The sequence below is a fragment of the Gopherus evgoodei genome, chromosome 1 (assembly GCF_007399415.2).
Source record: "Gopherus evgoodei ecotype Sinaloan lineage chromosome 1, rGopEvg1_v1.p, whole genome shotgun sequence".
In the NCBI taxonomy this organism is placed as follows: domain Eukaryota; kingdom Metazoa; phylum Chordata; order Testudines; family Testudinidae; genus Gopherus; species Gopherus evgoodei.
The window spans coordinates 214,338,138-214,351,661 of record NC_044322.1 but is presented as its reverse complement, the minus strand read 5'-3'; the positions used below and the strand labels follow the sequence as shown (position 1 = coordinate 214,351,661).

General features: G+C 40.9%; 1 protein-coding gene and 1 pseudogene across 1 annotated transcript in view; one reads left to right on the top strand and one right to left on the bottom strand.

The window, feature by feature from the left end:
• The window catches only part of MAN1A2 (mannosidase alpha class 1A member 2), a 309,610-nt gene that overhangs the window by 166,984 nt on the left and 129,102 nt on the right, over positions 1-13,524 (top strand). Inside the window, exon 5 of the mRNA XM_030535069.1 lies at positions 4,121-4,201. Within this exon, the coding sequence (XP_030390929.1) occupies positions 4,121-4,201 (81 nt within the window). The remainder of the gene's footprint in view (positions 1-4,120; positions 4,202-13,524) is intronic.
• On the bottom strand, positions 7,011-8,825 carry LOC115647810 (annotated as a pseudogene).

The following is a 13,524-nucleotide window of genomic DNA, read 5'->3' as shown; positions in this document are numbered from 1 at the left end:
TATTCTTTTATGTAGAGACTGTCCAGTTTGGCCAATGTACATGGCAGAGGGGCATTGCTGGCACATGGTAGCATATATCACAGTAGTAGATGTGCAGGTGAATAAGCTCCTGATGGTGTGGCTGATGTGGTTGGGTCCTATGATGGTGTTGCTAGAGAAGATATGGGGACAGAGTAGGCAATGGGGTTTGTTACAGAGATTGGTTCCTGGTTTAGTGCTTCTGTGGTGTGCTTTGTAGTTGCTAGTGAGTATTTGCTTCAGGTTGGGGAGCTGTCTGTAAGCGAGGACTGGCCTGCCTCCCAAGGTCTGTGAGAATGAGGGATCACTTTCCAGGATAGAAGATGATCATTGTAAATCGTTGATGATGTGCTGGAAAGGTTTTAGCTGGGGGCTGTATGTGATGGCCAGTGGTGTTCTGTTATTTTCCTTGTTGGGCCTGTCCTGTAGTAGGTGACTTCTGGGTACCCGTCTCACTCTGTCAATCTGTTTCCTCACTTTCCCAGGTGGGTATTGTAGTTTTAAGAATGCTTGATAAAGATCTTGTAGGTGTTTGTCTCTGTCTGAGGGATTGGAGTAAATACGGTTGTATCTTAGGGCTTGGCTGTAGACAATTGATCGTGTGATTGTCCTGAATGGAAGCTGAAGGCATGTAGGTAAGTATAGTGGTCTGTAGGTTTCTGGAATAGGGTGGTGTTTATGTGACCATCACTTATTTGCCCAGTAGTGTCCAGGAAGTGGATCTCTTGTGTGGACTGGTCCAGGCTGAGGTTGATGGTGGGGTGGAAATTGTTGAAATCCAGGTGGAATTCTTCAAGGGCATCCTTCCCATGGGTCCATATGATGAAGATGTCATCAATGTAGTGCAAGCAGAGGAGGGGCGCTAGGGGACGAGAGCTGAGGAAGCGTTGTTCTAAGTCAGCCATAAAAATGTTGGCATAGCGTGGGGCCATGTGGGTGCCAATAGCAGTGCCACTGACTTGAAGATATAAGTTGTCCCCAAATCTGAAATGGTTGTGGGTGAGGACAAAGTCACAAACCTCAGCCACCAGGTATGCCGTGGCCTCATCAGGGATACTGACCCTGACAGCTTGTAGTCCATCCTCATGTGGAATATTGGTGTACAGAGCTTCTACATCCATGGTGGCCAGGATGGTGTTTTCGGGAAGATCACCAATGCATTGTAGTTTCCTCAGAAAGTCAGTGGTGTTTCAAAGGTAGCTAGGAGTGCTGGTAGAATAGGGTCTGAGGAGAGAGTCCAAATAGCCAGATAATCCTGCTGTAAGAGATGATGGGGCATCTAGGATTCCCAGGTTTATGGATCTTGAGTAGCAGATAGAATACCCCTGGTTGGGTTTCTAAGCATGTGTCTGTGTAGATTTGTTCCTGTGCTATAGCAAGAAATTTCTTGAGCAGATGGAGTAGTTTCTTTTAGTAGTCCTCAGTGGGATCGGAGGATAGTGGCCTGTAGGATGTGGTGTTAGAGAGTTGCCTGGCAGTCTCCTGTTCATAATCCAACCTGTTCATGATGACTACAGCACTTCCTTTATCAGCCCCTTTGATTATAATATCAGAGTTGTTTCTGAGGCTGTGGATGGCAGTGCGTGCTGTATGGCTGAGGTTATAGGGCAAGTGATGCTGTTTGTTCACAATTTCAGCCTGTTCAGGTCTGCGGAAGCACTCTATGTAGAAATCCAATCTGTCATTTCGACCGTCAGGAGGAGTCCATGCAGAATTTTTCTTCTTGTAGTGTTGGTAGGAGGGTTCCTGTGGGTTAGTGCTCTGTTCAGTGGTATGTTGAAAATATTCCTTGAGTTGGAGATGGCAAAAGTAGGCTTCCAGATAACTGCAGAACAATCATGTGCATGGGGGTGGTGGGGCAGAAAGAGATTCCCCAAGATAGGACAGACTCTTCTGATGGGCTAGTAGGGACTGGCTAGACCAGGGGCTAGTGAATAGGGACTGGGAGTGGCTGGCTCACTAACAAAAGCAATTATCTCCCTCTTGATATTGACATCTCCTCATCAATTACTGGGAGTGGACCACATCCACCCTGACTGAATTGGCCTTGTCAACACTGGTTCTCCACTTGTAAGGTAACTGTCTTCTCTTCACGTGCGCTATATCTATGCTTATATCTGTAATTTTCACTCCATGCATCTGAAGAAGTGGTTTTTTTAGGCACGAAAGTTGATGCCCAAATAAATCTGTTAGTCTTTAAGGTGACACCGGACTCCTTGTTGTTTTTGTGGATATAGACTAACACGGCTACTCCTCTGACATTTGATAATATGGTACAATAGTACATGCAGTATATGAAATGCAAACCTGGATGTGGAAATACAGTAAGATATTATGCTGGCCACATGCTAAATGCCAGAACTCATATGATGCAAATTCTAGAGGCTTTTTTGGAGAAGAAATGAATGTCAATTAAAGATTCTGGGACTCAATATAAAGTCCCAAGCTCACCTGGCTAGTGGACTTGAAGGATTGAGTAGGCGAATGTGGGAGACAGCTTGAACTTGAGCTGCAAATGGAAGTTAAAAGCCGAGATTCTGTGTCTTCACTGTTATTTTAACTCAAGTTGGCTCCCCATGTTAGCTAACCCAAATTAAAAACATAACCTGTTTTGCAGTGTAGGCATACCTTTATTCAGTGTTCATGTATTCAATTTTTAATAATTTTAAAAATCTAGGAAATTCTCAGACAGAAACTAAATTAATAAGGAGTTAAGGTTGAGTGTACATGTCAGTAATACAAAGTTAAAAAAACTGCAGGAGGGTTGTAATTATCCCTAAATCAATTATCTCTAAATCAGGAAGTTCGGAAAGTTAAGCTTAAAAGATATCAAATGTGTTAAATTATGGAAATGAACAGTTAGGGCACCCAAGCAACCTTAACTCTACTTTGTGATGACAACACGGTGTCCATTAAAATGTCTTTAAAGATCAGTTTAATGCTGGAATACAAATACTATTATTCACTAATTATAATTGTATGGTTATTGCATGCATAGAATTGTTTGGGGGATTATTGCAAGATCTTATATGTTTTTACCTTTATGTTACTGATATGTACTCTCAACCTTTAATCCATTTTAATGTAGGGATTTGCGGGGGAGGGGATCTAAACAGAGAATTTGTGAAGATGTCTTTTTATGCTACATAAATCTACAGATGTGGCCATTTTCCTGCTACCCTCTAATCCTGAGCTTATCTGGCTGTCCTTTGACACCTTTTACTATGTCAGGTGTTTTTTTTTTTTTCTTCAGTGTTTTTCTTGCACACGGAGTTCAGTAAGATTTCTCCTTTGCCTACTTCTGTGCGCCAGCGGTGCCCATAAAATAACAATAGGAGGCAGGGAGAATGAGATATTTCATGATTTAGGACAGCAAGAATGAGCATGGCCTACCTTCCAGACCTTTGGCTTAATTACCTTTAGAAAAATCTTAACTCCTGGGGCAAATTTAATTTCATTGTGGATTTTTTTAAACTTAAATGTAATATGCATTAGGTATATATTTTAACATTGTTGGTACATTATGAGAATTTCATTAATACTGAAGTGATAAGATTTTTGTAATCAGATAACATTGTCCCAGAATTCCCAGTTGGTCATATGTTTCTGTGCAGCTCTCTCACAGAAAACAAGGGTGAGCGGAGGAACGGCAAGGATTTTCTCCCATAATTTGAGTCTAAAAATTATACATTGTATTTGGAATCCTGAAGTGAGATGGGACAATTCCATTTTTAGGGGGCTGTCAAGTACCTATTCATGGTTATTATTATTCTACAGATACTGAAAATGAATTATGGAAGCTCAAGGCAAAAGAGTGGGAGGAGGCACATAGGACAATGTAGGTGGGGATGCTGGCACTTTTGAAGGAATATAGGAGAGGGATTCTAGCCAGGAGGAGGGAGTTGCAGACAGGCTGTGGTGGTTGTTGTCATGAAGATTTGCCAGTGGGCTGTCCTTGTGAATCCAAATATTGGCAAACTACAAGTCCTTGTGTGAATTTGGATTTGTATCTATGCCTACCCTAATGATAACAGTTTCTTCTGATACTTTGATTGTTGTATAGAGAAGCTTTTTAAACATTTACTTTTTCCTCTCTTCCCAGAATTCAGAGGTGTCTGTTTTTGAAGTCAATATTCGCTTCATTGGTGGTCTTCTAGCAGCATATTACCTTTCAGGACAGGAGGTAAGGAAACCATAAGAAAGTGTGAAAATTAGTAGTCTATCAAATGAAAGCTGCACAATTGGAAGATTTGAAGTTGTTGGCTTCACAGTATTTTTTTGAGCTAATATAATAAGTAGGATGGGCTGTGTTACCCAACTCTACGGAGATCATGGAATCTTCATCTAAAGCTGATTACTGTACAGTATCTCTAGGCTAACTGAAGACCCTTTACCAGGACTTTGAAGCAGCCTGTGCCTTCTCCAGTTTGCTGTTTTTATCATGGCTTTTTCAACTTCATTGTTAACAGAGTTGAACCTTCTTACACAAGTAGCCACCTCAACCCTAGTTACCTAGTCATTAGACTCTAGTGCTTACAAATACTTTGTTTCAAGATGTTCCGCCTCTCTCAAAAGAGAATTTTTCTCAGCTGCCACTTGTTCCCCAAGGGACACAGGTACCTGAATGCAGAAACCTTTGACAATTTTCTCAGGTATCTTTTGTGTAGGGAGACATAACCCTGCTACAACAATAGGCTAAGATTGAGGCACACAGGAGCAAACTCATCTCACAAGTACAGTTCCCACTGAAGTCATTGTGAATTATGCCTGTTCTATATCAGGGCTACATTTAGACTTCACTCTGCATGGGGATTGCTGGGAAAAACTTCTACTATATCCAGTTTTGGATTGGAAGGCCATCACCTCACCTTTATATAGCCTGCATGGTATCTTGAAATATAGGTTGGATATATGGGACAGTATTCTCAAAATTGATTCAGCTTTTTACCTCTAACTCACAGGTATAAAACTTGCCTCTGTCAGCAGTGGCTGGAAATTATTGCTGTCTGCTGACTGTTTGGGGGATTATATGCTGACTCTCATTCTGGTTCTTTGTTTTTAAAACAATAAATTTAGTGCTGGTGAAAGATGCTGCATTGACAACCGTGGAGAATAGAGGTGTTTGTTTAATCGTGAAACAAAATATTGGTTGTGGCAGTTTAACTAACTCTAAGTCCTAGTCTACAGTAGGGAAATGTGCCATGTTAGAAAATGTATTAGCTAACGTGTTTTCTAACATGCCTTAACTAACAAGATTTTTTTCTTAGCTTGGACAAGGACAATTGTTGTATTTAAAGAGGAGTTAGCCGGTTGCGTTTAACCCAGCATACGAATCAACCCACATTTCAAAATTTTATCTTGTTCCTATTTACCCTGAGTGCTAAATTGTTTAACACAGTATGTTACTTAAAAGATGTTAGCTAACACACCTTCACAAAAGCTTGGTTTTCTGAGTGTAGACTTGGGATGGTAGTCTCCATGGTGTATTTCAGTTTTTAAAGACTCTGCTGATAATTGCTCACAGGAGGAAAAATTAGTATCAACTGTGCTTGTTTTTATGGTGGAGGAACCTGATTGTGGAGTACTGTGGAAATTAAAAGAGTTTATACTACGATTATATCTGTTACCATCGCTTCTTCCAATCAGAGTTCTTCTACATTTACTCCTAGGTGTTACAAATGCAAATGTTGTACTATGGGAAAATAATAAAATAACATACTTGATTTACAGTGTCTTGTTTTAGCAGTTAGTTCCTTGGCTTAAAATTGTGCAGACTTGTACAATCCTTTGTTTATTCACAAAACTTTTATTAAGTACCTGTTTGGTGAACAATGATGTTGTATAATCTTTTGGGTAGCGGTATCTGTCACATCTGGATGCTTCCCTGGCTTTCTTGGGGAAGATACATACAGAGTTCTGCAGTATCTTTAGCTTGAGGAGAGAGGGTTTTTCAGTGCATCGGACCAAATTCACTTTTCTGCTCTACCCCATTTGTGTTGGGAGGATTGATGATTTTATGGTTAAAGCACAGAAACTGGGAGTATGGACAGCTGGATTCTCTTCCCAGCAATGCAGTAGATTCCCTGTATGATCTTGGGAAAATTATTCAAGGCCTTCATTTTCCCCACCTATAAAATGGAATTAATATGGATTATTCATAGATTTTAGGGCTATTATGATTATTTAGTCTGACCTGCATAATAGAGGATACAGAACTTCATCTATTGATTATTTATGAAGCCTATAACCTCAGGTAGGGCATATTTTCATTAATGTTTGTGAGGCACAGTTACTATGCTGATAGTCATAACTGAAATGCCTAAATATAAATAAAATATTCAGCTGAACCTTCCCTGAAAGTTTAGACTTCCAGTTTACTAAAATGGATCTTCAGATATTTTAGATATTGGTGTAACATTTGGATGGGGAGAGATGAGTCTGGGATTTGAATAGTGAACTCTTACATGGAAAACAAAGGACTGGGTCATTTGTGGCAGTATGAAAACTTCTAGACCTTGAAGAAAATCTTTCACATTGTTATCCTAAGTTCTTTTGTACTATCCTGGGTAGCCTAGTTTCCTTTTGTTTTTACTTTATAGTTGTGTTTTTTATTATTTCATTAATTGACTCCTGTTTTAATTGTTATACATTATACTGTTGTACGAGTTCTTTATTTCCATGTGTTCATTTATGTTGACATCATTATTACCTAGAATTTGTTATGTAAAAGTGGTTATCCTTTTCTTTTAAAAATAACATTAATAAAATGACTTGAAAAAAATCTTTGTACCTTTCTAGGATAACAACAACAAAATGGTACAGATGTCTAGTCAAAATAGTCACATGCACATATCAGAACACGTTAAAGCACTGCATTTTACAAAGATGATTTACATGTTATAGGTTTATTACTGCACTGAGATTGAATGTTCTTGCATTTTTGATCCATTTTCGAGGCAGACTCTTCAGTGATTGCAAAACCAGCATCATAATTACATGTTGACGTTTTCTGGGTATGTTTGTGGAGCTTTTTCCTCTGTCATAGAGTTTGACTCATTCTTCTCTGCTTTGAGAATTTCTCCCTTATGCTCACCATCATGTTGATTGATTGGTTCTTCTTTACATAGGATGGAGTCTGAGTTCTGTTCATCGTATATGTTGAAATCGGTCAATTCTTCTGTCACTACAATGGAGTTATCTAGCTGTTCTTCATTGAATGTGAAATTGATCAGTTTTTCTTCCCTTTCTTGTTGACACACTTTTGTATTTGAATCTCTTAGGGTATCTGGATAGCTGATCCCTGAGAAAGGACAAGATAAGTCCTCTGTAAAACCACTGCCTGTCCAAAAAATTGTGAGTTCTTTGCGCAGAAGAGCAACAATCAGGCTAGTGGTAAGCGTAAAGGGCACCAAGTAGAGGAGAGCTGGCTGACCCGTTTGCATTAATGCTGACACTACAAAGGTCACCAGGAGGCCATAGCTATAAGCTATGGTAGAAGCTACAAAATAGACTCTGGAGGAGTGCACCTGAACATCAAATCTGTGGCAGTAGGCTACCAGGAAACCAGGAATTACAATGTCACCAAGGCCAAGGATAGTAAAGGTGCTGTCATTAGAGGTTGATGCAGAGGATAATATTGGAACCTTCAACAAAAAAGGGATCTTTTCACGACTGACAGCGTCAGATGGTCCGAGAGTTGCCACTTCCATTATGCTCTTCCCAGACTTGGTTAGAAAAGGAGTGATAAATACGAAAAACACATCATAGACCAAAAGAGCGGCTAGAAACAAACTGCAGTTCTTCAAGGTAGGCATGCGGATTGTTTTTAGAACATAAAGGCAGATAGAGATTCCTAAAAAGTCTTGCAGGACCCAGGCCCACTGATCCTCATTTCTGAAGATCATCCATGTGATAGTGATGGAGACAGAAAATCCTGCCAGGAACAATGTCCTAACTTGTGGACCATTGTGAAAATAGGGTAAATTGAGTTTGTATTCTCCAAATGGGAGTTTGTTCACAGAGGGAGACAAACAACTGTAAAGCCCAATGGATGCATATAGGCTAAAAAATCCTATCATTATATCCACTAAGTTATCGTAGAAGCAGTAGAGAGCAAGCAGCATGAAGGAGGACATTACTACACTTGCACAGATAAAGAGGACATTAGGGTCAATTGTTACATCATCAAAATCTTCTTCATTTTTGCATCTGCACTTCATGTATTGCTGCCTTTTCTTCTCTATGTTTCCTGCCCAGTAGCCTCCAGTGACGACTGTGCCTACGGCAAGGATGAACATGAGCCCCATATTGTATCTCAAGAGCCTGCCCAAGTGTTTGAAGAATAAATATATTATGTCCATGTCATTGAGCAGATTTACAGGAGTAATGCTTTCCTCACAGTGACCCCAGTTGTGGCCCAATCCACTGCCTCCTGTGAGGGATATTGGGGCATCTCCACCAAGGATTAATAGCACTTGTGTTCCATTTATTCTCTGGAGTCTGCCGTTCTCAAAGAAGTTGCAGTTACCCTTTCTCACTGAGGCGATTCTAGTGCTGAGTCCCCTACCACCACCATCCTCCTCGCCAAAGGAGGAAGGAAGACAACACAAGGCTGAGTAAGTTAGGTCCTGATGTGGCTGAAGCCATTTGTTTTTGCCACTCTTATCCTGCAGTGATTGCACCCAGTGAGAAGGGAAGAGGAAGCAATAATCCCCTCCCTTCTCTGGAATGACTCTGATGACTCCAAGGTGCTGAGCAAGCACAGGTGGAATAAGAAGCAGTAGGAGGCAGGACAGCAGCAGTGTCATCTTCTTTCCTGGGTTCTGCAGGTTCCAGGTGCCTTCTCTCACCACACTCCCTGTCACATAGAAAGCTTTTCTCCTTGTGGCGAGACATTCACTCCTCCACCTGTTACATAATAAACTTTGGCTCCATGGAGATGAGCCTCTCTCTGTTACATAGCAAACTCCTCCTCCTCCTAGTCTGGGAGAGTCTCCATCCTGTTATATGACAAGTCTGTCCCCTTCCCCATGGATACAAACCTCACCCTGTCTGTTATATTGTGAGCTCTGTACCCTCACCCTGGAGACAAGTCCTGCTACGCCTGTTATATTGCAAGTCTTACCATCTGCCCATGGAGACAAGTTCTGGCTTTTGCTGTCACAGAACAAGCTCCTTCCTCTCCTCAAGCAGCCTAAGAAGCCCTGCCCCCTGCCTTCTTCTCATGTAGTTGTAGAGGCAGAGTAGCTAGTTCTTGTGGTTTTATCACCAATCTTGTGATTTCAGATTTTGTTTAAAATACTTCATAATTTCAGGAGCAACTGCCTTGTAAATAGGGTGACCAGATGTCCCGATTTTATAGGGACAGTCCCAATATTTGGGTCTTTTTCTTATATAGGCTCCAATTACTCCCAGCCCCCGTCCCAATTTTTCACATTTGCTGTCTGGTCATTCTATTTGTAAACATTTAATTTTAGTAAAGATTGCTGCCATCCGTCATTGTTTCCAGGATGTTTGCTTCAGGCTCCTCCTGTTTTTCACATGATAGAACCTAAGCGGGAGAGTATATAGAGAGCATGAGAGAGAGGAGACATGATATTAGGAGAAAGAAAGCAGGGCAAGAGAGTATTTCGAGAGAGTCAGGCATGGGAAAGTGGGGGACATAAAAAGTAGGTGGGTGACCAGGAAATTGAAGGAGCAGAAGAGAAGTCGTTACCAGAGCCTTACGTTCCAAAAAGTGGTGTTACATGGGTTCTTTTTGTTTCTCTGCAGAACTAGGTCAGACACCCAGATTTTACCCAAATGAAGGGCTGCTCAGGAGCCTCCTGTCTGCAGTAGACTGGCATAAACTTGAACAGATTTGTAGGAAGAGAACTGTACTATTAGTTGTGTATATTGTCTTTTCGGCTAGCATCAGTGTTCTGAGTGTTCACAAAATGTGTGGCAGTGACAGCTGCCTTCCTGCACAGACAGGGAGTGCATGTATTGCTCTAGATATAATACAGTAGTAACAATTTCGGTGAGATCTAGGTGTCCCCCTTCGTGAGATGCTAAATTAATTTGGCCTTGCACACGGACCTCTGCCTCATTAATAGCTTAGCCTTTAAACTGCATATAGACTCACTGATTTGTCTTTGTGATCTCACCCTTTTTGCCACATAAAATCAGCAGGTTGTATATATCCCATTGGGTTAACTGACAGAATGACCAGGGGGCCATCTGTCACAGTTTTGGGGTAATAGCATCTGTAACACTCTGTTCCAGGGCCCCCTCCAAGAGTGCCACATTGGGTCTCAGATTGCCAGCTGTCACCTCTCTCTAGATGGGGACCCGTATCCCACTCCCTTACACTGTGTAATATCCTCAGCAAGGCAATTTGTCTGAAGGCCAGCACCTGTCCATCGCTTTCCTTATAAGGGCTGTGTACAACCCCTCCCCCACCACAAATGTATCAAAACTGGTAATTGCAGTGTTACAGTGATACTGCCCCACATCACAACCACTCATCCCCACCTCTGATTTGGAAGCCAGCAGCTTGTTGCATCATTCTTTAGAAGTGGGGAATATTTTCCTTTGGTCACATGCGTGAACTGTAGAAAAGTAATTTAAGGATGTGCTGTAATTCATTATTAGACTCTTTAATTGCGATTGTGCAACTAGTAAGTAATGAGGGAAAGGCTCAGTGTGACCACTGTGATTTCTGTCAACCAATAGAAATTGCTCACTGTCAGACCATGTTGAGGGTCCTGTTGGAATGTATGAATGAGAGTCCTGATTTGGAGTAGTGGTGGGCGCAGAGAAAGTAGTAGATTTTTGTTGGACATAGATAAAGTGTTGTAATGTTCTTAGTTTCTCTTTCTATCCATACAAGAACAGAGTTAAAGTTTGTGGTTGAACTGTGTGCCATGTCACCTTAACTCTACATTTCCTGTTGTTCCAGTATTTGTGTGTGTGTGGGGGGGGTATTGTAACTCTAATTTTCTTTTAATGGTTTACGTGGGAGAACCTTAACTTTGCATTTCCTGTTTTTCCAAGATTTGAATTTGGGGAATTAAAGTATCATGTTTAGCATGAGTAGCTAAGGACACTTAACTGTACATTTAGCAGTTTTGTTGTTTAAATTTTGTTATATTTTAAGCTTGTAGTATCATTTTTGTCAGGAAAATGACCATTCAATTATATAGTGCATGCAGTGTTAATTCTGTCATTTTCTGCATATGTACTATGAGGTAGCCTTTACTTACAGGATCACATTTTATTAAAATAACGTGGAGTCCAGTGGCACCTTAGAGACGAACAGATTTATTTGGGCATAAGCTTTCGTGGGTAAAAAACATCTGAAGAAGTGGGTTTTCTACCCTCAAAAGCTTATGCCCAAATAAATCTGTTAGTCTTAAGGTGCCACTGGACTCCACATTGTTTTTGTGGATACAGACTAACACGGCTACACTTCAGATACTTGACACATATTATTAGTTCCACAAGGACCCCTATTTCATTCACTGCATAGGGTGGGCAATGCATGGTACCTCAGATGCCAGTGCTCAAATGCTTACTTGATTTAGTGTTTCTTTTTTATTAATTCAATGTGTGGCTTCATACCTTATTTACTGCACACAACTCAAATCCTTTATTCTTGGGCTTTTCTGTGGTGTTCATTAATGTGGTATCTGAGCTCCTCATAAACATTAATGAAATTATCTCCACAACATCCCTATGAGAAATGGAGGTATTATCTCCATTTTACACATGGAGAACTGAGTTATGGACAGGTTTATGGACAAAATATTCAAAAGTGTCCATTAATTAGGGTGCCTTTATAGTTGGAGGCTTAACTTGACACACCTAGAGCCTAATTTTTCAAGGTGTTCACCCATAGCTTTCAGTTGTTGCTAAGTGCTTAGTGTTTCTGAAAATCAAACCCTTAGTGTATGAAGTTTGTGTACCCAGAAAATAAAGAACACACAGTTAGTGGTAACACACAGTTAGTGGTAACCTCTGAAAATTCTGTTTTAATTGCATCAAATAGGAAGTCTATAGTATAGCCAAGTACAGAACCCATGTCTCCTGGATTCCAATCAGTGACTTAACTGTAAAACCATTCTTTCTCTTCCTGCAGAGCTCTTCCTGCTGGAATTCACAGAACTTCAGTTTCAACTATTTGTTAGGCAGCCTTAGATTGCTGGCTATCAGGATTCTTGGGTTTTACTAATAGTTTTTGGAAGGGAGTAGTATCTAGTGAGCAGAGGAATTAGGACTCCTAGGTGATATTTATTTTTTAATTATACTTTTCCTTTACTTATAGCTGTTGGCCTCAAAGTGCTTTGTGAGAATGGGTTATGCAAGAATAATCATATTTGCAGACAGCATAACAAAGCATAGACTCATAGATTCATAGACTTTAAGGTCAGAAGGGACCATTATGATCATCTAGTCTGACCTCCTGCACAAAGCAGGCCACAGAATCCTGTCCATCCACTTCTATAACAAACCCCTAACCTATGTCTGAGCTACTGAAGTCTTCAAATGGTGATTTGAAGACCTCAAGCTGCAGAGAATCCTCCAGCAAGTGACCCGTGCCCCAGGCTGCAGAGGAAGGCGAAAAACCTCCAGGGCCTCTGCCAATCTTCCCTGGAGGAAAATTCCTTCCCGACCCCAAAAATAGCAATCAGCTAAACCGTGAACATGTGGGCAAGACTCACCAGCCAGCACCCAGGAAAGAATTCTCTGCAGTAACTCAGATCCCATCCCATCACAGACCACTGGGCATACTTACCTGCTGATAATCAAAGATCAATGGCCAAAATGAATTGCCAAAATTAGGCTATCCCATCATACCATCCCTTCCATAAATGTATCAAGCTTAGTCTTAAAGCCAGATATGTCTTTTGCCCCCACTACTCCCCTGGGAAGGCTGTTCCAGAACTTCACTCCTCTAAGGGTTAGAAACCTTTGTCTAATTTCGAGTCTAAACTTCCTAGTGTCCAGTTTATACCCATTTCTCCTTGTGTCCACAATGGTACTAAGCTTAAATAATTCATCTCCCTCCCTAATATTAATCCCTCTGATATATTTATAAAGAGCAAGCATATCCCCCCTCAGCCTTCTTTTGGCTAGGCTAAACAAGCCAAGCTCTGTGAGTCTCCTTTCATAGGACAGGTTTTCCATTCCTCGGATCATCCTAGTAGGCCGTCTCTGAACCTGTTCCAGTTTGAATTCATCCTTCTTAAACATGGGAGATCAGAACTGCACACAGTATTCCAGATGAGGTCTCACCAGTGCCTTATATAACAGTACTAACACCTCTTTATCTTTGCTGGAAATACCTCACCTGATCCACCCTAAAACTGCATTAGCTTTTTTAATGGCCGTATCACATTGGCGGCTCATAGTCATCCTGTGATCAACCAATACTCCAAGGTACTTCTCCTCCTCTGTTACTTCCAACTGATGTGTCCCCAATTTATAACTAAAATTCTTATTAATCCCTAAATGCATGACCTTGCA